General features: G+C 36.8%; 1 protein-coding gene across 23 annotated transcripts in view; it reads left to right on the forward strand.

Moving 5' to 3' along the window:
- The window catches only part of LRRFIP2 (LRR binding FLII interacting protein 2), a 101,102-nt gene that overhangs the window by 65,816 nt on the left and 9,047 nt on the right, over nucleotides 1-26,239 (forward strand). For 21 of the 23 annotated variants that reach the window (XM_039336865.1, XM_039336864.1, XM_039336869.1 and 18 more), the window contains 9 exons: nucleotides 7,562-7,606; nucleotides 8,375-8,482; nucleotides 9,535-9,606; nucleotides 11,269-11,439; nucleotides 12,183-12,275; nucleotides 21,703-21,795; nucleotides 22,988-23,089; nucleotides 23,314-23,446; nucleotides 24,835-24,884. In XM_039336865.1, the coding sequence (XP_039192799.1) occupies nucleotides 7,562-7,606; nucleotides 8,375-8,482; nucleotides 9,535-9,606; nucleotides 11,269-11,439; nucleotides 12,183-12,275; nucleotides 21,703-21,795; nucleotides 22,988-23,089; nucleotides 23,314-23,446; nucleotides 24,835-24,884 (867 nt within the window). The remainder of the gene's footprint in view (nucleotides 1-7,561; nucleotides 7,607-8,374; nucleotides 8,483-9,534; nucleotides 9,607-11,268; nucleotides 11,440-12,182; nucleotides 12,276-21,702; nucleotides 21,796-22,987; nucleotides 23,090-23,313; nucleotides 23,447-24,834; nucleotides 24,885-26,239) is intronic. The other 2 variants (XM_039336881.1, XM_039336887.1) reach the window with 1 other exon arrangement.

Genomic DNA, 26,239 nt, shown 5'->3' on the forward strand with positions numbered 1-26,239 from the left:
TCATTAATGGCAATAATGTTAATTTATTATCTTGCATATACTTTTATATTTTTATTTTAAGTTCACTATTATGATTGGAGTCTTATATTTTGTATGACTTTAAAAATTACATTTGGGGATTAGGTAAAGTGAATATGATCTAATCATAATACTTATTTGTATTTGAGTTAAATATGCATATGGCTCTATAACATTTACATTAAATATATTGATGGGGAAGAATATATTTCTTCCCCATCTATTTGTCAGGAATTGAGAGGGCCTGATACCATGATCTTGGTTTTCTTAATATTGAGTTTCAAGCCAACTTTTGTACTTTCCTTTTTCATCAAGAGGCTCTTTAGTTCCTTTTCACTTTCTGCCATTAGAGTGGTATCATCTGCATATCTTAGATTGTTGATATTTCTCCTGGCAATCTTAATTCCAACTTTTGATTCATCTAGCCCTGCCTTTCTCATGATGTGCTCTGCATATAAGTTAAATAGGCAAGGCAACAGTATACAGCCTTGCCGAATTCCTTTCCCAATTTTGAATCAATCAGTGATTCCATGTCCAGTTCTCATTGTTGCTCCTTGGCCTACATATAGGTTTCTCAAGAGACAAATAAGATGGTCTGGTACTCCCATCACTTTAAGAACTTGCCACAATTCGTTGTGATCCACACAATCAAAGGCTTTAGCATAGTCAATGAAGCAGATGTTTTTCTGGAACTCCCTAGCTTTCTCCATGATCCAGCATATGTTGGCAATTTGATTTCTAGTTCCTCTGCCTCTTCGAAATCCTGCCTATACTTCTGGAAGTTCTCAATCCACATACTGCTGGAGTCTAGCTTGTAGGATTTTAAGCATAACTTTACTTGCCTGTGAAATGAGTGCAATAGTGCGATAGTTTGAACATTCTTTGGCATTGCCTTTCTTTGGAATTGGAATGTAAACTGACCTTTTCCAATCCTGTGGCCACTGTTGAGTTTTCCAAATTTGCTGGCAAACTGAGTGTAGCATTTTTACTGCATCGTCTTTTAAGATTTTGAATAGCTCAGCTGGAATACTGTCACCTCCACTAGCTTTGTTGTTGCTCAGCTTTCCTAAGGTCCATTTCACTTCACATTCTAGGATGTCTGGCTTGAGGTCAGTGACCACCCCATCGTGGTTATCAGGGATGCTAAGCTTGTTTTTGTATAGTTCTTCTGCGTAATTTTGCCACCTCTTCTTAATCTCTTCTGCCTCTGTTATGTCGCTGCCGTTTTGGTCCTTTATCATGCCCATCTTTGCATGAAACGTTCCCTTCATATCTCCAATTTTCTTGAAGAGATCTTTGGTTCTCCCTATTCTATAGTTTTCTTCTATTTCCTTGCACTGTTCATTTAAGAAGGCATTCTTATCTCTTCTAGTTATTCTCTGGAGTTCTGTATTCAATTGGGTTTATCTTTCTCTTTGTCCCTTGCTTTTCGCTTCCCTTCTTTCCTCAGCTATTTGCAAAGCTTCCTCAGACAGCCATTTTGCTTTCTTGCATTTCTTTTTCTTTGGGATGGTTTTAGTTGCTACCTCTTGTACAGTGTTGCAAACCTCCATCCATAGTTCTTCGGGCACACTGTCTATCAGATCTAAATCCTTAAATCTATTTGTCACCTCTACTATATATTCATCAGGGATATGATTTAGTTCATACCTGAGTGGCCTAGTGTTTTTCCCTACTTTCTTCAATTTAAGCCTAAATTTTGCAATGAGAAGCTCATGATCTAAGCCATAATCAGCTCCTGGTTTTGTTTTTACTGCCTGCATAGAGCTTCTCCATCTTTGGCTGCAGAGCACATAATCAATCTAATTTCTGTGCTGACTGTCTGGTGATGTCCATGTATAGAGCCGTCTCTTGAGTTGTTGGAAAAGAGTGTTTGTTATGACCATCGTATTCTCTTGACAAAACTCTATCAGCCTGTGCCCTGCTTCATTTTGTACTCCAAGGCCAAACTTGCCTGTTATTCCGGTTATCTTTTGGCTTCCTACTTTAGCATTCCAATTTCCCAAGATGATAAGGACATCATTTTTTTGGTGTTAATTCTATAAGATGCTGTAAGGCTTCATAGAACCGGTCAATTTTATCCTCTCCAGTGGTTGGGGCATAGATTTGGACTACTGTGATATTGAATGGTTTGCCTTGGATTCGAACTGAGATCATTCTGTCATTTTGGGGATTGTATCCCAGTATTGCTTTTCTTATTCTTTTATTGACTATGAAGACTACTCCATTTCTTCTGAGGGATTCTTGCCCACACTAGTATACCTGATGGTCATCTGAGTTAAATTCACCCATTCCTGTCCATTTTAGTTCGCTGATTCCTAAGATGTCGATGTTCAGTCTTGTCATCTCTTGTTTGACCACGTCCAATTTGCCTTGATTCATGGATCTTACATTCCATGTTCCTATGGATAAAAAATCTTTACAGCATCGGACTTTCCTTTCACCACTAGATGCATCCACAGCTGAGCATCCTTTCGGCTTTGGCCCAGTCGCTTCATTCTTTCTGGCACTACTAGTACTAGCCCTCTGCTCTTCCCCAGTAGCATATTGGATACCTTCCAACCTGAGGGGCTCATCTTCCAGCGTCATATCTTTTTGCCTTTTACTATTGTCCATGGAGTTTTCATGGCAAAGATACTGGAGTGGGTTGCCATTTCTCTCTCCAGTGGATCACATTTTGTCAGAACTCTCTGCTGTCCATCTTGAGTGGCCCTGCATGGCATAGCTCATGGCTTCAATGAGTTATGCAACCCCCTTCGCCATGACAAAGCAATAATCCATGGAGGAGTTTCAAAAATTATAAATTAAATTTACATACATAGCTTCGTATTCTGATGCCATTGATGGCTATTAGAATGTTTTGTAATGTTTATTACCTGCTGTATTCATAGTTGGGTGAAATGAATGAATGAAATGAAATGTTTTTCACTTCCCTTACCAACTTATGTTAAAGTTCCTGCTACCAAAAAAACCACATTTTTTTTTGTATCTCAGTGAATTAAAAATAATTAAATTATTAATCAGATGTCTGCAAACTTGAATTTCTATTTGGCAAATATTATTATATTTGATAACACAGACTTTTTATGAAGGAAGTGCTGCAGGGAGAAAGGTTAAATTATATTATAATAAACTTTGAATAAAAGTGGATTTTGAGAAAAATGGATATGGAAAGAAATGAAGTCAAAGTGAATGTAGAATCACTGCAAAAATGTAAAAGGTATTAGACTTGTGTGAAAAAAAATTAGATTACTCTTCCAATTTAATGAATAGAAAGAGGATACAGTGGATGTTATATGAAACAGAGTTAAGTGAAACATTTGCAAGGAAAAAAACAAAGTCCAGTTACTTTTTGAAAAAGCACTTTTGGGTTAACCATGATCTCGATGACTGAAAATCTCCATACATATTTCCCAGCTGGTTGGAATTATCCAAGAAATCAGAGGAAGATCAAGATAAAAAAAAAAAAAGAACTTTGCAGGATCCAATTTGGGTCATTCACCAGGACCAGAGATTTAGTCTTCTGGGCTTTCAAACTTGTCCTGGAGGCCATCCTTAGGGAATTTCTCTCTACCAGAATATATGCTGGGCTATTCTATGCATTATATTTATGTGGGTCCTGTTTAGATGTGACTTCCTATTAGTTGACCCGGGTATGTGGCTCCTGACAAGATCATGGTCTCTTTTGATGTAGTGTTCCTATTTATATCCATCCCTCCTCTCTTAGCATACGAAGTAAAAGATAAAAAAACTAAAAAAAGAGTATGACACAGATCAGAACAACCTAACCAGGACACAAATCGTGAAGCTACTTCAGTGGTGCCAATATACCTTCTTCACTTCAAAACAGAAATGTATGAGCAAATAAAAGGGATGCTCATGGGATCCCCAATATCAGGAGTCATTGCAGAAACTGTCTTGCGTGAACTAGAACACTGCATTTCAAAACTACAGATCTAAATTTTGGGGCCACCATGTGAATGACACATTGGTCATCAGAAGAAGAAATGCAGTGAAAGACTTTCATACCCTACTAAGCTCCATCTTCCCACACATACAATTCATAGTGAAGGAAGAAACAGCTACGCAATTATCATTTTTAGATGTGCTTGTCAACAGGCAAGAAGATGGAAGCCTAGAAATCATGGTTTATCACGAGACCACCAATATTCCATACATTGTTGGTTTCAACAGTAACTATCCACTGTCACACAAAAGAGTTGCATCAGAACACTCTGTGGCAGAGTGAGAACCCATTGTGGTACCTTGCAAGCTAAATAACTGGAGAAAAGGTACCTATGTGAACAATTCAGGCAGAATGGGTACCTACAAAATGCCTGTGCAACACTTAAAGAACAGAAATGAACAAAGAAGGTATAAGACCAACTATAGGGCACACCTTGCCATACATCAAAAACATTTTGGAAGTAGAAGAACGCAGCTTCTGAAATCTGAAAGTGGGCATTGAACACTGCCCAGAGGCTACCATACAAGGAGAAATCATGCATTGCAAAGATTGCTTGGAAGTGGGAGATACTTCTAATGTAATTTACTGATCCCCCTACATGGATTGCCCCTGTGACTACTTAGGACAGACATGGAAGAAGCTAATCACCAGATTGCAAGAAGACAAGCAAAGCAGTCAGCAAGAAAACCTGAAATCATTGTGTTCTGACCCGGCTCCCCAAACACAACAGACACGCCAAATAGACTCTAATGTTCCTTTTATTTCAGGAACGCCAGCAGTTTTACACAGCCTCCAAACAACAGAGCTCGCTCCCTTTTCCCCTGTAGGAATCACCCAGAGTTACTCTCGGTCTCACCACGTTTGCAACCAAAAGTCCTTCAAGCAAGCTGGCTATTTTTCAACATAAGGCATGCCCCTGCTCAGAAGGTACTTCGACTCCCAGCACCACAGGATCTGCGGAAAACTCCAGCAAAATTCCAATTAGAAGTGCCAGGAGTTCCAAATATATGTGGCTGACCAGCAGGAAGATGAATAGTTGTCTGCCACACCTATTCGTCCCCTCCCCTGACTTTTATTCACATCTGAGGGTGGGGCTCCGTTAGCAGAATTGACTCTTCCACCCCGAAGACCGTCCCATAGCCTCTCGCTGTTCTCCTCTTCTCAGCTTCCTCTGCACTCAATGCATTAATCACTGGCCCCATGTGATCTTGCTCTCCTGACTCACTTGTCTCAAGGCATGGAGGTCTCAGCCTTTCCATCTGAGAGCTGGCGGCAGTCCAGGCTCCACCTCTGTCCCTGGTTGCGACAGTTCTATTCCTTCGTCAGAGCTTTCAGATGATCCTGACGCTGGGCCCGGTGCCCATTCCTGTGCTTCCTTCTCTGAGTGGGCTGTTGAGTTTTTCAGCGGCTGACAGGCCACAACAATTGATAGCTTCACATTGCAATGAATAAGGACATACATTCAATTTCGCAGTTACTAAGATTATTGAATAAGCAGGTACAAAGATAGCCACGGAAATTATTGAAGTCTGGGAAACAGGTCCCTTGTCAGTCCACAGGAGTGCTGATTTACCACCAGCTTATCAGGTACTTAGCATCATAAGGAAACAACAGCCAATATCTGGCCATCAACACATCGATCAACCAAGAGGTAGTCACACCTAACCAGGCACCGCATAAATACAAAACATAGAATAGCCTAAAGTACATATTCTGATAGAAGTTCCCTGAGGATGAGTTCCACCACGAGTCCAAAAACTCAGAAGACTAAACCTCTGGTCCCAGTGAATGACTCAGATTGGATCTTGCAACATTATCCTGAGCACATATATTTGCCTTCATTCGTAAAAGAACTTTGTTTTGGAATTTGAGTTATTATTAAGAAATAACAATAGATAGTAGATTACAGTAGATTATAATAAATTGATTTAGCTAGAAGCTGCATTAACTTTTAACTTTTATCTGTTACTTAAGGGTACTTCAGTATGTAGAAACTATTGGGATGTTGACTGAGGACTCAAAGGATTTGCAACAAATATTAGATTTTATGATGCAGTATGGAGCTGAAAATTAATGTATCGACAATCATAAGGCATGCCCCTGCTCTTGATATAAAAAATAAATGACATATTTATAACTTATATATAAATGTCAAATAACTAAATTTGACATTTATATATGTCAAATACAATTTGACATTCTATATAAAAATCAAATAGTATAGTTTGGTAGAATCTATATTAAAGATAGGGAAATGGATGGATAAGATTTAAAAAGCACACAGGTTGATAGAAAGGCAGTAGCATGTTGTCTATGGGATTGAATCCTATCTTTTTATTATTTACCCTCCCATCATTTTCTTAATCTTTCAACTATCTATTACATTAGGTTCTCAAAAGAAGCAAAAATGGTTATGTAGAGATGGGTACTTATAAAAATGAGAATTGAGTATGTCAAGAGAAACAAATATATAGAAAAAAAGGGAGAGAGGAAAAATGCAGATGAGGAGAGAAGTTTAAAGAGCCAAGAAATTATACATGGATCTATTTGGAATGAGGTTGGTTTGAAGCAGTGGTGGGATTAAGCCGGTTCGCACCACTTTGGCAGAACTGGTAGCTAATTTTTTGTTGCCCAGGCCCAGAATGGACTTCCGGAAGCGGCATCCACGCACAGAACTGGTTGTTCACATATTTGAATCCCACCACTGGTTTGAAGGATATAAGAATATCAAGTAACAGAGATGTAGGTCAGAAAATTCCCTACTTCAAACAAATTAGGTGGTTTCAAAGTTGTATGATAATTGAATTTCAAAAAATTATTCTAAAAAATGAAGAAGTAGAGGTTTCATAACCCCCACCTTCGGCCCAATCAATAGTGCAATTACTTATGAAGTCTTTGAATTGAGAAGAATTTGATGATTTGCATAATATATATTTTATGTAAAACTTTTTCTTGAAAAGCCATATTTCTCTTTTTAAATGCTTTTCTTTTTCTTATGCCTTTAATTCTTCTGTTATTCTGTGCTCTTTTTCTATGCTTGGATAATGGTGCTTATCAAATAAGGGATGCTTATATATTTATGTATAATGAATAACGTATTTTTTAGGAATATCCATATAAATAATTTTGATCTTTTAGCTTTGTGTTCCTTTCTTGGTTTTAATTTTCAAATTTTCATCTGAAGTTTTGATTAAAATTGAGCCCTTATTTATAATAAATAGGTTTGAAGTAGTGTATTAAATTCCTAATCAATTTGTACAACTATGAGTTTGTTTTCTTTTTTATTTGTTTTCAGGTGATAGCCATTAATTTTTAAAACTGTTAATACTCTTGTTAAAATTAAAAGGCTACAGGTAAGTAGCTGTAGGATTATAGTTTTAATTTGTTTTGTGACATCTATTTATAATGAGTTTCATAAAAGCATATATTTAGAGACTCCTTGTTGTAAGATAGAAAAAAGACGAAAATCAATACGCTAATATTCTGGTTATATCCACATTGATAAAAAGTAATCTTTTCAACTCAAATATATCATTGAAATTAATTTAAAACATTAATTTTTAAAATATTTTTCAGCTTGAAGAGAAGACTGACAAACCATATTCTGATTTATACACAAGGGTGAGTTATTGAACAGATTGATTTTCAAATTATAGGTTTTTCTTAAAAACGTATCAGTACACATAACAATGTGAATCAAAATATATATTTCAGGTCCCCAGCATGCAGAAAGGATGTATCAGCAGTTGTCTTTATTGTTTCTTCACATCTTTACAAATAGAGTAATTTACATTATGATGTATGCAACTAAACCTATGCAAAATATTTTGCAAAATTAATTAGCATAAATTAAACGCCTGCCTGAGAAGCACTAAAGTGGCTTCAACCTTTACAAAATTTGTGCAGCTTTTTCAAAAGCTGTTCCAATTGTGTAGTTTGCATGCGCATGCACAAGCAGAATTTTTGCTTAGGGGTATGATGAACTAGAGCTAGCTTTCAAAACAATCAGATAAGTTATTGAAATAATGAATCAGTTTTAATATTCAGACAGAATTGTTTCATCTGGGCCAATGTAATTTGTGAAATATCTCTTCTGAATAATTTGCACAGCTCCATTTACAACTTTCCATTTTTCCTTAAAAATGTAATATAAAAAAGTGGAAATCAGTCTGAAAAAAAATAATAAACCACATAGTGGATTGAATGGAGAAGACATATGTTTAATATTTCCTGATACGATTCAGTAAAATCATTTAACATTACAATAGTCTATATAAGAAAATATTTTTCAAAATTATAATATTCTTCTTGGATTGATATATTATTTACATATTTAGCTAAGAAAACTATTAAAATATAAAGGAAATTTAAAACAATTGTCCTCTTTAGCCAGCATCTCGCAATTCAGCAACTCCTTTAAGTGGAAATTCTTCTAGACGAGGAAGTGGAGATACAAGCAGCCTAGCTGATCTTGATACTTCGTTAAGTGAATTGCGGGTGAGCAATTTTTATTGGTTAACAGTAAAAGAAAAGATTTATATATTTCTATCAATCAAATCTTTGTTACAGTCATAGATTAGCATAAGAAGGATAACTGTATATTTGCAATATGGATGGATGGAAGGAAGGAGAAGAAAGAAAGAAAGAAAGAAAGAAAGAAAGAAAGAAAGAAAGAAAGAAAGAAAGAAAGAAAGAAAGAAAGAAAGAAAGAAAGAAAGGAGGATTAGATTTGAAACATTTAGATTTTCTCCAGTTTTTTTCTTGTACTAACAGGTTATAATCTCTTACTGTAAGAAGAAAGCAGAACATTACTAAAAGTGTAATATAGTTTAGTGTAGTTCTAAAATTCTATAGTTCTTGATAGTTGTATGTTGTAATGGTTTTAAAATGGGTTGGTTATGTGACTGACCTGATTTTATAATCTTTTTTCTGCGATCATTAAGTGAATCCCAAGGTTATTAAGTGAACCAGTGGTTCCTTTTGGATGTACCAAAAACTAGAAATAAGTGCAGAATTTGGCCAAATTGACAAAAAATAAGGTGAGATGACCATGGGATGCTTTAAATGGACATAAAAGTGGCTGTTGCCAAGCAATTGAAGTTCAGTCATGTTACTGCAGAAGGGGCTTACCTATCGGAACTTTGAATCTGAGTTGTAGTTCCCTGTTTTGGATTAGTGGCAACTTTGAATGGTTGCTAACCAACCAATCATACGATGACTACCAGTATATAGAACTCTGCTGTTATAATATTTTAGTTTGCAAATGTGATTATGCATCTTTTTAGATTTGCATTTAAAACAAGAATGTGAATAGTTTATGTCTGAAATTGGTTTTCTCAAAGATTTTGTATTTTAAATGTACTTAAACCTTAAGAAACATAGAATTAAATTTATATCATCTTCAAGTATCAAGAATATATTATTAATTTAATTTAATCTGTAATTTGTTAAGTAAAACATACCTCAAATCACATGATTTTTAAGTCATAGAATTATATAATCAATCTTTATGATGTTCTTATGCAATGGTTCATTCCTATGTCCTGCAGGATATCTATGATCTTAAGGACCAGATACAAGATGTAGAGGGGAGATACATGCAGGGACTTAAAGAACTAAAGGTATTAGGGTTTCTCCCAAGCATGTACTCACTATGGTAATACTTTGGTAATGGCATTTTTACAAATTTCATTAACAGAGCTTTACTAACATACTAATTACTCTTTTTATTAAGTATGTGTCTAACCAGTAAATTGGAGAATGGGTTTTGTACATATAGTTACTAGTATATATTACCTTTTACTTCAATAGTGTCAATGTATATGTGAAAAGCAGTTTGCTGAATATTTTATTTAGCAAATGTTGTATTAATAGTATGTGCTATCAAGTTGATGTCAATTCTTAGTGACCACATAGATAGATTTTATTCATAATGTTCTATTCCTAAATTCATCCTTCACGTCTTCCAATGGTGCATCTATTGCCATTATAACTGTGTCCATCCACCCTGCTCCTATATGTCCTTTTCTTTCCCTCCACCTTTCCCAGCATTAGAGCCTTCTCCAGAGAATTATCATTGCATAATGTGTCTGAAGTAAGATAATTGAAGTACTTAATATTGTATAATGTAATTTCCTTTCAATAATTTGAATAATATGAAATTTTATTTTTCTTTTTACATGAAAACCCACATTGCCAAGTAAAAAATTTGTAAGACTAATAATTGGAAAACACTCTGTTAGAGATTGATAGTGAAATTAAAATTAGAATTCTGTTTTGAAGTGAAGTAATAAACCACTAGATAATTTTTAGTAATGCTTTAAGTCACATGGCGAGTGCACAAATGCTTAACACTCTTTGATTCAGATTACTGTATTACTCATAAGAAGAGCTCTGCTGGTTTTGACCAAGAACCATCTGATTCTAGTATTTTGTTTCTGAAGTGCTCATAAACAAGAGTTGGAGACATCTTCCTATTAGTGTTGACCTGAAACTAGAATTTGAAACCATGTCCTTAAATAGAAGCTGATATTAAATCTTCAAGATAAATTGTCATTGGTGTCCTCTGTTTTTCATAAATTTTTCATCTTCACTTAGAAAGCTCTTTTAAAAATCTGATTCTGTAGATTTTATCCCTCAAAAGTGTCACTGTATATGAGTTGCCCAAGGTTTATTAGATATTTAAGCATTTTTTTTCTTTTTAATTTGCGATATACAAAAGGCAATACCATTGTGGGGGGGGTTCATGATTCATTTCTAACCCAGTACTCTCAAACCACTCAGGTATAGGTTTAGTCAATAAGGGGTACTATTATATATATTTGTAAAGCTATATTACTGTTCAAAAATTTCCCTAATTCCCTTGATAGAATTAAAGTAATTTCTTATTAGAGGAAAGCATAATCTTAGTGATGAATGTGAAACTTGAAGGAAGTTAAAGTCAGGAATGTGCTATACTTCAGTTTATGAAAAATTTTGCTGTGATTATACAATGATGATTATACATTAATATAAAAATTACAAGACTTGCTAATTCATTTTGCTACATCAAGCTAACATAACCGTGTTCTAGCACTACTAACTTGCTTAAATTGTTGCCATTTGCCATTTGCAAAGAAAATAATAAAATAAATTCCATAAATGTCTGTGTGCAAGTTCAACTTTCATTGATTTTGCACTTTTAAACAGACTTAACTTAGAAAAATAACACAGTTAAGTATGGAACATTCTGTGTGCTTCTATTTAAATAATACTTAATAAATAAAGGAATAAAATGTTTCTAGGAGTCACTTGCTGAAGTTGAAGAGAAATACAAGAAGGCCATGGTTTCTAATGCCCAACTTGATAATGAAAAAAACAATTTAATCTATCAAGTGGATACTCTAAAAGATGTCATTGAGGAAAGAGAAGAGCAATTAGCAGAATACTATAGGGAAAATGAAGAAAAAACTAAGGTACTTAAATTTATAATTTATTATATGCAGAATGTACATTTTAAATGGAATATTAAAAAATATCTGTGTGTGTACTTAGGCATATTTGTACTTGAAAATAATGTTGCATATTTTTAGTGAAGACAAAGACCTTACTAAGGTCTATGATGGCTCAAACATGGGAAAATTAATTGGTTCTGGCAGCAATTTCTCCTCTTCCTTTATTTGATTCTAAACGACTCTTATTCTTAGAAATTGGACAACCATTCATCTGCAATGGTATAGGATCTCCTGCCTGAGCAGGAGGTTGGACTGGAAGACCTTCAAGGTCCCTTCCAACTCTGTTATTCCTTGCCCATGATGATTACAGTTTTACTAAAACAGATTTGAAAAATGTTGTCACATATAGTGGAAAATTGAAAATCCAATACTGAAACAATATTGATCTAATGTCAAGCATTGAAGACAAGCAAGAAGTCTGTTCAAAATTGGGTCTTGATACTGTATAGTAGAGTGAGATCTACTACTCAGAAATTGTGAAAAATGATTAAGCCAGATTTCATAATTTGGTTCCTTTAACTGAGTAGTTAGTATTCCTACCTTTATAATAAATATTAAGAGTACCCACTAACTAGCCCACAGAATCTTGAAATTAGTTTACTTCATTATAACAAGTTTCAAAATGTTATTTGAGAGTAGCCAAAGCCACTGAAACAAATTTTAAAGTAATCTAATTTCTACTTTTTTTTTTTGGTTTAATATAGGAATTGGAGAGACAGAAACATATGTGCAGTGTTCTACAGCATAAAGTAAATGAACTCAAGGAAAGCCTTTGCCAAAGAGATGAACTTATAGAGGTATATGGTTATGCTAGAAAATAACTAGTAATATTGTAGTCAAATGAAATGTCTATAATTTATTTCCTTTATTTTGACACATACTATACTGTTTGCGCTTTTCTTCCAATGTTATAAGAGGAAATAATGAAAGACTTTTGTCTTTATGAGGGGCTCCAGATAGCAAAAATTCTTAATACAAATTGTGTCTATGTCTATTTGTGTCCAGAGAGGATTGCAGTGCTTAGATATTCTATTGATATATCATTTATCTTGCTGCCAAACACTTTTTCTTTCTGAGCCAGCTGGGTTCGTTTCCAAATTGGTTCTAAATTATTGGATTACTTGTTTTGTTAATGCTAAAGCTACAGAAGCTCACTTAAAACTTCAATTTCATGATTCTTTATTTATTTACTTATTTTACATGCTGTTAAAACAATTCCAAAATAGTTTTCAAACAGATTCAATGTTTAAACAATGAAACTAATTGATAAACAATAACATTATTATAATAAAATGTAAACTAGACATGATTAAATTAACAACAACATATTAAGACAGTATAAATTTTATGACAGTAACATGGCTACTCTAGTTAGTAACTTTGTCCTCACATGAAGCAATTTCATCTTAGCTTAACTTTGCTCACGTGAACATGCTGCTTTGAAAAATTGATGGAATTCAATTTTTAATTGAATTTATGGGATTTTCTTGTTCATGGATTGAAGCCTTTCTGATTAATTCTGATAGAATTGGCATGTATTTTCCTCAATCTAGGATCTTCTACGAGAGGCCTGGGAGTTTGAGAGTTCTGTACTTCCAGTGGAACTGGCCAGATTTGAAGAGCACAATCTTAGAGTGTTATAGACTCGCCCAGAATTAAATGCTTTAAAAAGTTTTCTAAGGCAGAAAAAACCTCCCTGGAGAAAAGGGAAGTTCTGGAAATTAACCCTTTTGCTCCCTTGGACAGCTGGGTGCTCTCAGAAAGCTTCTGGAAGAAGAAGTGCAGTGAGTCTCTAGCTGGGGGCTGGGCAACCAAGACACAAGTTCACTGTAGAGGAATCAGCCGTTTTAATATGGACATAAAAATCTGTCTCTGCCTCTTAGACACTAGCCTTTGCATATTTACCTTTTCTGTTTAAAAGAGGCTTCCTCTGGTTGCAACATGCCTTTTCCATTTTGTGGAATCATCATTTCTGTGGCTTCAGAATTTCAATATAGTGAGGGGAGGTATTTGAATATCCGAGCCAAACTAAAGAAGCTGGTGAACATGGTGGATTTTATTTTGAAACTTTGGATTTAAAAAACTCTTGGAGAAGTACTTATCTAGCAGACTCTGCTGAACTCTTTCTTATCTCTAAATTAAACCTTCCCTGAATGGCATTTTACTTTGGCTGGAAGGAGAGGGAGAAATAGTTTTGATTTCACTTCTCACCACTGATTGCTCTAATACAGTGGTTCTCAACCTTTTTAATGCCGCGACCCCCCAACCGGTCGTAAGTTGAGGACTACTCAACTGGTGCAGCACCGTTTGCAGAATGGGACTTTTGGCGGGCTCAACAGGGCAGAGACAGCCTGGACAATTCCTATTGGCTTTTGAAAGTCAATAGAATTAGACTCCATTCAAGAGAGTCTATTCTATTGGCTTTCAAAAGCCAATAGAATAAAAGGGAGTAGCACAGCTAAGGAAAAGGGGGGAAAATGGCGGACTGTGTTGTTTGGCAACCCCCGTGAAATGGTCGTTCGACCCCAAATGTGGTGGCGACCTACAGGTTGAGAACCACTGCTCTAATAGTAGACAAAGAGAAACTGTTCTTATTATATTGTTTGACCATACGAGGGAGCCAAAGACTACAGAATGATGGTGACTCGTAAAAGAACAGAGAAGATACCTGGAGATGTGGAATCTTCTATATCTTTTATGGATGAATATACAGCCAAAACACATGAAGCTATACAGGCAATGGGAACTAAGCTTGAATCAAAAATTGATACATTGGTAAGGGAACTTTGTGATGAGATACAAGGTTTGAGAGGAGATATTGAGCAGGTGAAGGCCAGTGCTGAATTGTTAAACACAAAGTTGGTAAGCAAGATAATTTTCTGGAAACTGAAGCAAATGAGAGGATTCTCCTGAAAATTCATGCTAAGGAATTTCAATTAAGATTCAGAGCAATTCCTAAACAATCTGGAGAGGATATCAGAGCAAAGATGTTTAAAGCTTTGGCTGCATTAATAGATTGTGACAAAAGAAGTCTCGACTCCAATGTAGATAAGGTGTATCGACTGAATTCGAGATTTGCTGCCATGAGGAAATTACCAAGGCATGTTATGGTTCACTTTGTGAGAAAATTGTTCTCAATTGTCAGTTCAAAGCAAAATCACAAATGGAAAATGTTCACATAATTATCTTGAAGGAAATTCCCATAAGAATTTTGCGAAAAAGGAAACCCTATTCATTCCTTACAGATATTTTGAAGATGAGAAAAAATCCCTTTCGTTGGGGTAAGTTTGAAGGGGTAACACTTACATACCAGGAACAAAGATTTTGACTGAACTACATAAATAAAGCCAAGGAGTTTTTGAGCAGACATAAATTAATTTCAGAACTAGATGATGAGATGGAGATGGATAAGTCTTTGGGGGCCGACCAGCTTCGAAAAAGGACATTGAAAAAGAGATGACAGGTGTCTGTACAGGAATCTGATGCTTCATTTAAAGATGGAAAGTAAACTCATTACATGGAATATCAATGGGGTTAATGTCCCATCTAAGCATAAAAAAGTATTTCATCATTTGAAAAAATGCTGGCATAATCTGTCTTCAAGAAACACATATTAAAAATATGAAGACAAATAACTAATAAATAAAAGGCTAGGGGAGGAATTTGTATCTGCTGGGAAAAAAAGATAAATGGAGTGGTTTTATACATAAAACCCCAATTTAAACCTAGGCTTTCATCAGATGAATACGGTAGACTTGTAATAGTAGAAATTAATTTTAATGGAATAAAATCAATAGTGATTGGACTATATGTGTTAAATTAGGGGAAAAGCAATTTTTTTGAGTACCTTATAGACCTTGCCTTTTTCATCTGAAAATTGGCTTATGCTGGGGGACTGAAATGGAGTGATTTCGCCACTTTAGGATAGAACATCTACTAAAGGCATCAAATCATCCAAGGGTAAACTACCAAAGTCATTTTTTGAAATGATGGACAGTTTCACATTAATAGACTCATAAAGGCATAAAAATGGCTCCGCGAGAAAATATATCTTTTTTTCAGAAAGGCACAATTTTTTTTCAAGGATTGATATGATATGGACCTCTAAAAATTTAGCAAATAGAATTTTGAAAGTTGATATCCTACCTAAATCCTTTTCTGATCATAACCCAGTTGTTTTGGTCCTCAGAAAAAAGACCTTGAGTTATAGATTGAGATTGAATGAATCTATTTTACAAAAGAAGGAAATTGTAAAGGAATAGAATGAATAGAATAGAATAGAATAGAATAGAATAGAATAGAATAGAATAGAATAGAATAGAGAAGAGAAGAGAAGAAAATCTGGAAGGGACCTTGGAGATCTTCTAGTCCAGACCCCTGCTCAAGTAGGAGAACCTATACTATCTCAGACAGGTGAATGTCCAGTCTCTTCTTAAAAATCTCCAGTGATCGAGTACCCACGATTTCTGGGTGTAAGCTGTTCCACTGATTGATTGTCCTCACAGTGAGGAAGTTTCTCCTTAGTTCTCTCTTTGATCAGTTTCCAGCCATTGTTTCTCCTCCCTCCCTTTGGTGCTTTGGTGAACAACCTGGCCCCCTCTGCCTTGTGGCAGCCCCTCAGATACAGGAACATTGCTATCATATCTCCCCTATTTCTTCTTTTCTTTAGCTGTAGCTGTTCTTTGTATGTTTTAGTCTCCAGGTGACTAGGAGTGCCGCAACCCAGAACCGGAAGTCAAGTTACCTCAATCTTTCATTGTATGGTTTAGCTCTGGGCTCTATATCATCTTTGTTGCTTTTCTCTGCATTTTCTAGGGTCTCAACATCTTTTTTGTATCGTGGTGATCAAAACTGGATGTGGTGTTCCAAGTGTGGTCTCACCAGTGTAGTATAAAGCAATACTATCACTTAATATAATCTTGAAACTATCCCTTTCTTGGTGCAATCTAGGACTTCATTATCTTTTCTGGCATCTGTAGCACACCCTAGAGCTTCAGCTGGAGTTAGGCTTTGTATGTTTTCAGTAGCCAAATTGACATACCCTTCTGTAATTCCAGCAGCTGACTAACTTGTCAAATTTATTAATTTTTTATGCTGCCCATCTCCCCTATAAGGACACTTTGAGTCATCTTGATCTTAGCCTCTAACATTTTTTGGGGGGGGTATGTACTGCTGTACTTTTTGATCATATACCAAGATATTAGGCAGCCATTTGTCTGGAATGGCCCAGAATTATAGTGGCTTCAGCCTATACCAGTTCATTGATTATGGTGATAGTAGAGATTGTCACGAGGGCTCTATTGGCATCTTTTAGCATCTCCATCTCTAATAAGCTTTGATAATAGGTTTCAAGGATTGACTCTAGCTAGTTTATACATGATCTTATGTTTCATATCAGCTGCTGTGCTCTGAAATGTGGCAGTGATGTTCCAGGTGTTGGCTGTACATCCAGTTGGTCTTCCTGGTTTTGTTGTGTAGTTGGTGTTTCTCAAGTTGTGAAAGCAGCTTTCTCTTCACTTTGTTGAAGTATTGGGTAACTAACCATTTCCCAGTTAATGAGGATGCAGGTCTTCGGCCCAGCAATAGGTCATTCATATATTTCATATACAGTATCCTTTCTCATTAAGTCTACTGTTACAGTAGCATTCTGTCAAACCAGATTCTTTTGTTTCATCCATGTATTGTTTTTTTGATAGCCCACTTATTGTCAGATTGTCCTGGTTCCTCAACATATGACGTGAATCTTGCTAATCCAGATAACATCTGGCATGACTCTACTTGTTTGTGTCATTCTCATATTTGAGGTAGAGAGCCCAACAGATTTATAGCCCAAGGACTCCTACTGGTCTTCTACATTAGAGGTGACACTGTAATTGCTATCCTATCTAGTCACTTCTTTTTGTTTTTATATATCTCAAAAGGGAGACAATAGCAAAATCTTTACTAATGAATTTTTTCCTTAATTGACTAGATTTGTGTAAGTACAGTTATACAATTATTATTAGTTTGGTATAGTGATTAAGATGGCTTGCCTGGAACCAGGTTAACTGTGAGTTTTACACCTCTCTTAGATATGAAAGCTGGCTGGAGTGCCAGTCACTCTGTCTCAGCTTGACTTACTAAACAGGGCTGTGGCTGTGGGAAAAATAGGAGACAGGAATATTAGGTACACTTACTGGCTGAAGTGTGTGTGTGTGTGTGTGTGTGTGTGTGTGTGTGTGTGTAAGTGAGAATGAGAATATATTGCAGACTAACTCTGCCTACTACCGGAAGTTCAATCTTGACCAGTTCAAGGTTGAGTCAGCCTGCCATCCTTCTTGAGGAGCCAGATTGTTGGGGGCAATATGTTGACTATGTAATAGCAATAGCATTTAGACCAGTGGTTCTCAACCTTTTTAATGCCGCAACCCCAACTGGTCGTAAGTCGAGGACTACCCAACCGGCTGTAAGTCGAGGACTTTCCCTGCCCGGGATCGCCGCGCATGCATGGTGCCACCCCCTGCTTCAGCCGAGGTGTAGCTGGCAAGCGGTAGAGATGGGGCAGGCCGACCACTGGCTGGACCACCAGCTGGCCCCAGCCCAAGGGAGGTAAGGTACCCGCCGGGCCCCACGCATGCCAGCAACCCTCCCTGCGCCCACCAGCCTCCCACTTCCCAGCCCTGGCCCTCTTTTACTTACATTTTTAGTAGTTGCTCAGCAGGGAGGGGTGGAAACTTCCAGACAGCTCGCCTTCGCTGCAGACAACTTGCAGCACCGTTTGCAGAATGGGACTTTTGGCGGGCTCAGCAGGGCAGAGACAGCCTGGACAATTCCTATTGGCTTTTAAAAGCCAATAGAATTAGACTCTATTCAAGAGAGTCTATTCTATTGGCTTTCAAAAGCAATAGAATAAAAGGGAGTAGCGCAGCTAAGGAAAAGGGGGGAAAAATGGTGGACTGCATTGTTTGGCGACCCCCGTGAAATGGTCGTTTGACCCCAAATGTGGTGGCGACCCACAGGTTGAGAACCGCTGACTTAGACTTATATCCAGCTTTACAGCCCTCTCTAAGGAATTTACAGAGTCAGCATATTGCCCCCAACAATCTGGGTCCTCATTTTACTGATCTCAAAAGGATGGAAGGCTGAGTCAACCTTAAGCCAATCAGGATTGAACTCCTAGCAGCCAGAAGAATTGGCATGCAATACTGCATTCTAACCACTGTGCTACAATGGCTCTGGCTGTAAACTTCTTAAAGAGTCTGAGGGGTCTATGACAACTCACCACAGTCAGCTCGCCACAGCCAACCCCCTGCAGCCAACTTGCTGCGGCTAATTCACCACGGCCAATTCCCCATGAGACAACTCCTCATGGGACAAGAGTTACACTAATATCAAAGAAATGATGGAATAGAATCATTAAAGAAAGGATGCCAAAGGAGGGACAAAATGAAATGTGAATGACAAAATTATTTTTAAAAATTATTCCAAATGATTAAATTAAATAGTTGAATTGTGTGATGATGTGGGGCACGGTGCTCTCCTCCCGAGTAGTTGGGTCAGCTTGCGCTGTTCCCGCCTTCTCTCCACTCCCCATGCTCGAGAATCAGGAGGGGGTGGTCCTTGCTCATCGCCTGAGCTCTGTCTCTCATGTTCATTGCTTAGCTTGTCTTGGTCATCCTGCCCATTCCTTCTTGCCTATCCCAATCCTGAAAGGCCCTGTCCTGCCTCGGCTTGCTCTTCCCATATTCCTCGAAAGCCAACGACCCCTCCCCCTCGAACTCTGTCAGCTCCAGTTCTGGCTCATCTTCCTCTGCAGATTCAGGCTCCAACGGGGGCATGACAAATTGTCCTGCAGGGAGTTATCCTGTGGCAAGTTGACCATGGTGAGTTATCCATGGCAAATTGGCCACGGTGATTTGGCTATGACGAGTTGACCATGGTGAGTTGGCTGCAGCAAGTTCTCCCATTCCGAAGTCTTAGTGCTGTTGTTGAGTATGTATACACACACACACACACACACACACACACACACACACACACACACACAAAGGCATACACACATACAGATAGTCCTAGATTTATGACCGCAATCAAGCCCAACATTTCTGTTGCTAAGCAAATTTTGTCCTGTTTTATGGCCTTTCCACTATAGTTGTCAAGTGATCACTGAATTTGTTTAAGTTATTAACATGGTTGTGACGTGAATCTGGCTTCCCATTGGCTTTGCTTGTCACAAGATTGCAAATGGTGATGACATGACCCTGGGACATGGCAACCATCATAAATATGAACCAGTTGGTCAAGCGTACAGATTTTGATCACTTGCTCATGGGAATGCAGCAGCGGTCATAAGTATGAAAAATGGATCATAATTCACTTTTTTTCAGTGCCATTATAACTTTGAATGGTTATAAATGAATGGTTGTTAAGTCAAGGACTATACAGGCACACACAAACACACATGAATATATGTCTGTATGTTAAAATAAGTAAAATATAAAAGTAAAATGTGATAAAAATCTAATGATAATCTAAAATATCTCTGAGTATGGTGTTTGTGGAACAATTTGGAATAGTGAGCTATCTGCTCTCAGATGTGAATAGAAGAATGTTACAAGTGAAGGCAAAGAGTGTTAGTTATATTAATTTGCCAGGCATTCTTAATAGAATTTGATATCCTTCAGGATTACCTTACAGACTTTGAATCAGAAGATCACTCTTTTGGTCCTTTTTGTCAACTAATATCCAAAATCTGATTCTGAAGACTAATCGTTAATAGCAGAGCCTTTGATCTGTAATGTCCCACAGAAGTCTCCTTAGATCCTCTATTAAAAGATCTTTTCAAAATTGGTGTCATCAGTGTTGTACGTATGTGTGTATATATCTATTTCATTGTGTTTTTTATTACCAAGAAAATAATCTGTTGATCAATTTGACAATCTACTAAATGATTAAAAAAATAGAAACTGTATTCAGATAAGGTAGATAAGCTTTGATCAGTAAAAAATATGGCTTAGATACTTGAATTCAGACTCCAGATGGTCAGTTTTGTATGTTGTATTTGCTCCTCCTTTTTTTGATATTCCTAGATTTTTAGCTGATTATGATAGTAAGAGTTGAATATGCAGAATTATTGTACCTTGGATTGGTTGGATTGAGTAACAGCTACGTATAATGTAATAATATAATGTTGGGGATGTGGCTATGTTGTCTATATTAAAAACATGGAAGAGCCCTTAGTATAAACTATAGCAGCCACACTGAACCAGTATATGGTATAAAAGTGACATTATACCAATATTTTAAAATTGGATACATTTCAAATGTAATTAAACTCTTGGTCAAATTATATGTTTATACATAAATTTGTGGTAGTCCTTGAATTACAATCACAATGGAAGCTGCCAATTATGTACACAAATTGTGACAGTCATTATATGAGGTACTCATGTGATCACCTTACTTAATGACCCCAATCACTGCTCTCCCTGTTACAGTTATTAGCAGAGCCTGAGGTGCCACAGATGTGGAGGAAGCCCTGGGAGACCTAGTGCATGCCCAGGTTTGCACTGAAGAACCTTCAGTTCAGATGCAGCCTCTGCTAGGCCTCCCAGGACCATCTCCACTCCCTGAAGCACCCCATGCTCCCCTTCCTGCATCATTGGAATTATGGCAACTCACAAAATGGTGTCCACTTCTGGGATAGTGAGTGCAGGCACAACTGCAGAATGGCCATGTGGCAAAGTAGCTGCCTCCCAAGGGAAATCTATCCAAAAAGGTAAGTGATCAAGCCATGATGGGGGTGGGGAAGACAGTGTAGAACCAAGGGGAGTGGGAAGCAGGACCAAGGCCTGCAGGACCCAACAAGGCAGGATAGGGGAGGGGGGAAAGCTGCAGCATTCTTATGATTGGTCATAAGGATGGGTGGATTGCCAAGTGGAGTACAAGGTGCTACAGTGGCCATAAGTTTGGATACGAGTCCTAAATCCCATTTTTCAATGCTATCTTAATTTTGAATGGTTGCTGAACGAATAGTCATAAATCAAGGACTGTCAGTAATATAAGACAGTTGTAGATTATTTGAGCATCAATCCTAAATCTGTTTGTAATTCTACCCTTCAAGTCTTCGTTCATAATACCTCTGTCTTTCATGTTTCTTTGGCTTATTTACTCACTTCTATCTTTTTGTAATTCCTTTTACTTGTTTTTCCTCTTCTTTTATTCTTTTCCCTGTGTTTACTGCAGGAGAACCAGCGCATGCAGCAGAAAATAGAATCTATATCCAAAGAGGTGTTTGACCTCCAGGAAACAGTTAATTGGAAAGATAAAAAAATTGGGGTATGAGATTTTTCTGAGGTGAAAGTGATTAGGAATAGAATGGCAAATGTTGACAAGATTGTTAATGGTTTCAGTATGCAGAGGATCTGAATATAGTAACTACAAATACAGCAATAAATTAGATTAAATAAATTAATGCTGGATACTAGATAATAAACAAATGCCATTCAAGAAGATATGCTGCATGCATGAATACATTTATGATAAAGCAGAATGATTGCTCAGTACTTCCAGTGTTGCAGTTAAGTTTTGTATTTGGATGCTAGTTGTTTATGAGTAAAAATGAAATATAGATTTGAGAATGGTGGACATGAGCCACCTATTTAGTGACTCTGTAATATACTGTGGGTGCAATTCTCTCTTCACTCCATAGTTTTTAGGAATCTACTGATTGATGGACTGCTGGGGAAACTATTTAAAAGCTTACCAATTTACTAACTGATTGGCTTCTGAGAAGTAGGTATCCTATAAAAATCTAGCATACAAAGCAGAATCAGGGCCCTGAAGAGAAATAGGAAACTATATGGTTTCCTCTTTTTCTTTAATATTCTTCAGTAAAAACTCAGTTGACAACATTGTTTCATTTAAACTGAAAATCATAATACCATACATATAATTTTGTAGGCCTGCTATCAAATCCAAATGTTTATATCTGAAAATCTTAGTGCATCACAGAGAATTATATTTTCTTGCTCTAGGTTTTGGATAAAAATTTGAATAATGTGGTTTGGTACAGATTTAATTGCAAAGTAGAATTACACAAATTCATGGTTTTAATTTAGTTGCATTGATTTTAGTAGGTCTGAACTGCATATGACAAATTCAATTCAACCCTAATTTATGCGATATATTTCATATTTTATCAATTCCACGTTGAATCCTAGCATCGGGATTTATTTGTGAGAATGATAGGCTTAGTGTGGAAGAAATACTACACCAGAATTTTATTTAAAGTTTATATGTAATATAATGAACAAGACTAGATACATATTTGACAGATCCATTATAACTGAGGAATTCTTTGGCTAAATATGGCAAACACAGGATTTTTTTGTGGCAAACACAGGATTGTGTAAAGCTTTATTTTCTTCTTTTTGTTTAGTACTCTTCTTGTAAATACAAGAAATCTCTCTTATCTATCACACATTCTTTTTTCTATACTATTTTCTTTGTGCTACTTGGCTGTAACCAGGCTCTAGAGAGACAAAAAGAATATTTTGACTGCATTAGAATTGAGCGGGATGAGCTCAGAGATGAGCTGGCTGACCTGAAGGAAACAATGAAGAGAGGAGAGGTATGTTAGCAGTAGTAGTTTTTACAAATGTAGATTGGGGAATCAGGCCATAGGTAGTATAATGGAAAATACAGCATCATTACCACATCATTTTCTCCTTTATACTAATTCATGTATGGAAACAATGGTGTTGTGACTTTTGATTATGTTAGCTAAGTAAATAGCTTATCTGTAAAATAAAATTTTCTGATAAATATTGTTAATGTTGCTTTTCCCCCACCCAGAAACATGGATTAGTAATAATCCCAGAAGTCACTCCAAATGGTGATATTAACCATAAACCAGTAATTGGTGCAATTACAGTTGTATCACAAGAAGCTGCTCAAGTTTTGGAGTCAGCAGGGGAAGGACCATTAGGTAAATAAGCATTTTCTTAAAAGATTAACATTAAATTGGGGCTTCAGCGCATATAAATTTAAAAAATTATACCAAAAGAATTGTACTTTTAGACAGATCAGCCTTTTAGTTCTGTGTGATTAATTCCAGCACTCCATAAATCTTTTCAGGTTTACAAAATGTCTATAAACATACAGTAAATTTTTGCTTTTAAATATTTAAATTTAAGTCGCTGTGTATTAGAATACTTCCTGTAGAAAGTATTCCAAAAACAAACTGCTGCATTGGGATAGCTGGCTGGAAACTGACAAGACTAATCAGTTTCACATCTTAGATTTGTGTTTGTCTTCTAACCACACCCCTCCTCTTTGGAATTTTCACCTTGGCGCTGGGATAATTAACCAGAAGGGAATTAATATTACATTCATAGGAGAGGATCAAATTACAAAAGAGTAAGCAGGCACTCAATGGGGAATACACTGGGCTGTTTGTTAGTGTCCTCACATCTGCTGAAATAAGCATATTCTTTCGACTATATTCCCCATTGTGTGTTTGTTTACTCTCTTGTAATCCGTTCTCTCCAACCTCTCCACTGGCCAATGGAGGGGGGGGAAACAATAGATACAATCTATACTGACTACAATGGTGATCACATGACTGACAGGTATTGCAAACGTTATAAATACAGGCATTGGTCGTAAAGTTATTTTTCAGCACTGTTGTGACTTTGAACAGTGCCTGAACAAGTAAGGTAAGTGTGGATTACTATATTAAGAGTTAATTAATCTAACTGCTTAGTTGGGCCCCATGCCTTAAGTGACAATTTTTAAAGTGATTTTGCTGTAATTCAGTGATGGTTTGCTCAAGTCACCCTCCTCAAATTTTATTTGTACTTGCAAGTTAAAGATAATAGCCTTAATCCAGTGGTTCTCAACCTTTTTAATGCCGCGACCCCCCACCGGTCGTAAGTCGAGGACTACTCAACTGGTGCAGCACCATTTGCAGAATGGGATTTTTGGCGGGCTCAGCAGGGCAGAGACAGCCTAGACAATTCCTATTGGCTTTTGAAAGCCAATGGAATTAGACTCTATTCAAGAGAGTCTATTCTATTGGCTTTCAAAAGCCAATAGAATAAAAGGGAGTAGCACAGCTAAGGAAAAGGGGAAAAAAATGATGGACTGCGTTGTTTGGCGACCCCCGTGAAATGGTCGTTCGACCTCAAATGGGGTCCCGACCCACAGGTTGAGAACCACTGCATTAATCCATCTTTTTTAAAATTTTGTGTGCTAAGTTTTGCTTAAAAAGATCCTACTTGTCTTATTGTGAATTTTTAGGTGAAATTCTAACCACATAAAATTATTCCTCAAAAGCCTTCCAATTTGTGAAATTAAGCTATTTGTTTGTTCTAGATGTTAGACTACGAAAGCTAGCAGGAGAAAAGGAAGAGCTATTGTCACAGGTAAGTCTCCTGAAGGTTTCTAAAGCAATAATGAGATAAACAACTTCCCATAATGAAGTTCTAATTAAATAACAGAAAATACTGTTGCTTTATGACCTCCACAGTTAGCTTTGTTTGTTTAGGCCAGTGGTGGCGAACCTATGGCACGGGTGCCAGAGACGGCACTCAGAGCCCTTTCTGTGGGCACGCGCACCGTCGACCCAGTCCTAGGCCTTCAGCTGGGTTTTATAAAACCTTTTTGCTTTAGGCCTCTGCCACCATGTGCAAAAAAAAAAAAAAAAGGTTCAATCAGTCAATTTCAACTTCTCACAGAAAAAAAAAAGATCTTGCAAAGTTGGAATTGATTGATTGAACTTTTTAGTCCCACTCAATCTGCCGTTACCACCGCAGCCATGCCCATCCAATTGGCCACACCCACCAATTGGCCACACCCAGCCAATGGGCCACACCAACCCGGCACTCAACGATGCATAAGTGGGTTTTGGGTTGCAGTTTGGGCACTCAGTCTCTAAAAGGTTCGCCATCATTGGTTTAGGCTATAATTCTGTTGCTTCAGCAATAATCCAGGAACCATAGGATTCATGTTTTTTTTCTCTATTCTCTTCTGACTGTTTATTGATTGAGAATGATCCAGGAGGAGCTTTATATATGTTGAATTCTAAGCTTATAATGGGAAACTTGTAGGAAAAAGTTAAGCTGGAGATTTCTGCGTTTTACAGGTGAAAGATCAGATTGCTGTACATTCTTTTAAGTACAGCAATCTGATCTTTCATCTGTAAGACAGTTTTCTCTAGCTTAACTTTTTCCTACAAGTTTCCCACTATAAGCTTAGAATTCAACATACATAAAGCCCTTCCTGGATCATTCTCAATCAATAAATAGTCAGAAGAGAATAGAGAAAAAAAAAACATGAATCCTATGGCTCCTAGATTATTGCTGAAGCAACAGAATTATGGCCTAAACAAACAGAGCTAACTCTGGAGTCATAAAGCAACTGTATTTTATTATTTAATTAAAACCTCATTACGGGAAATTGTTTAGCCTTTGAATAGTATGCTTAGTGCCACATCCATTTAGTCTTTGAATAGTATGCTTAAAGCATATCCCAAAAAATGGTGGGTATAGGCAGAACAAATGTACATTTGTAGTGATGTCATATAGACTTTAAGTTTAACTCAGTATAAGAATATGTAGATATCTACTTCTTAATCATGCATTTATTTATTTTTTCTCCTTTTGTTACTAAAAATTGCATTTTGCTAGCAATTTTGGAGATTGTTAAGGGCCATTGCAAAATCTTTTAAGAGCAACAGATTGTGAATTTCTGCGGTATATAGCAAATATTTCATAATATG

This window comes from Crotalus tigris, unplaced genomic scaffold (assembly GCF_016545835.1).
Source record: "Crotalus tigris isolate CLP2741 ecotype Arizona unplaced genomic scaffold, ASM1654583v1 scf7180000017666.379230911805:20528666, whole genome shotgun sequence".
Classification (NCBI taxonomy): Eukaryota; Metazoa; Chordata; class Lepidosauria; order Squamata; family Viperidae; genus Crotalus; species Crotalus tigris.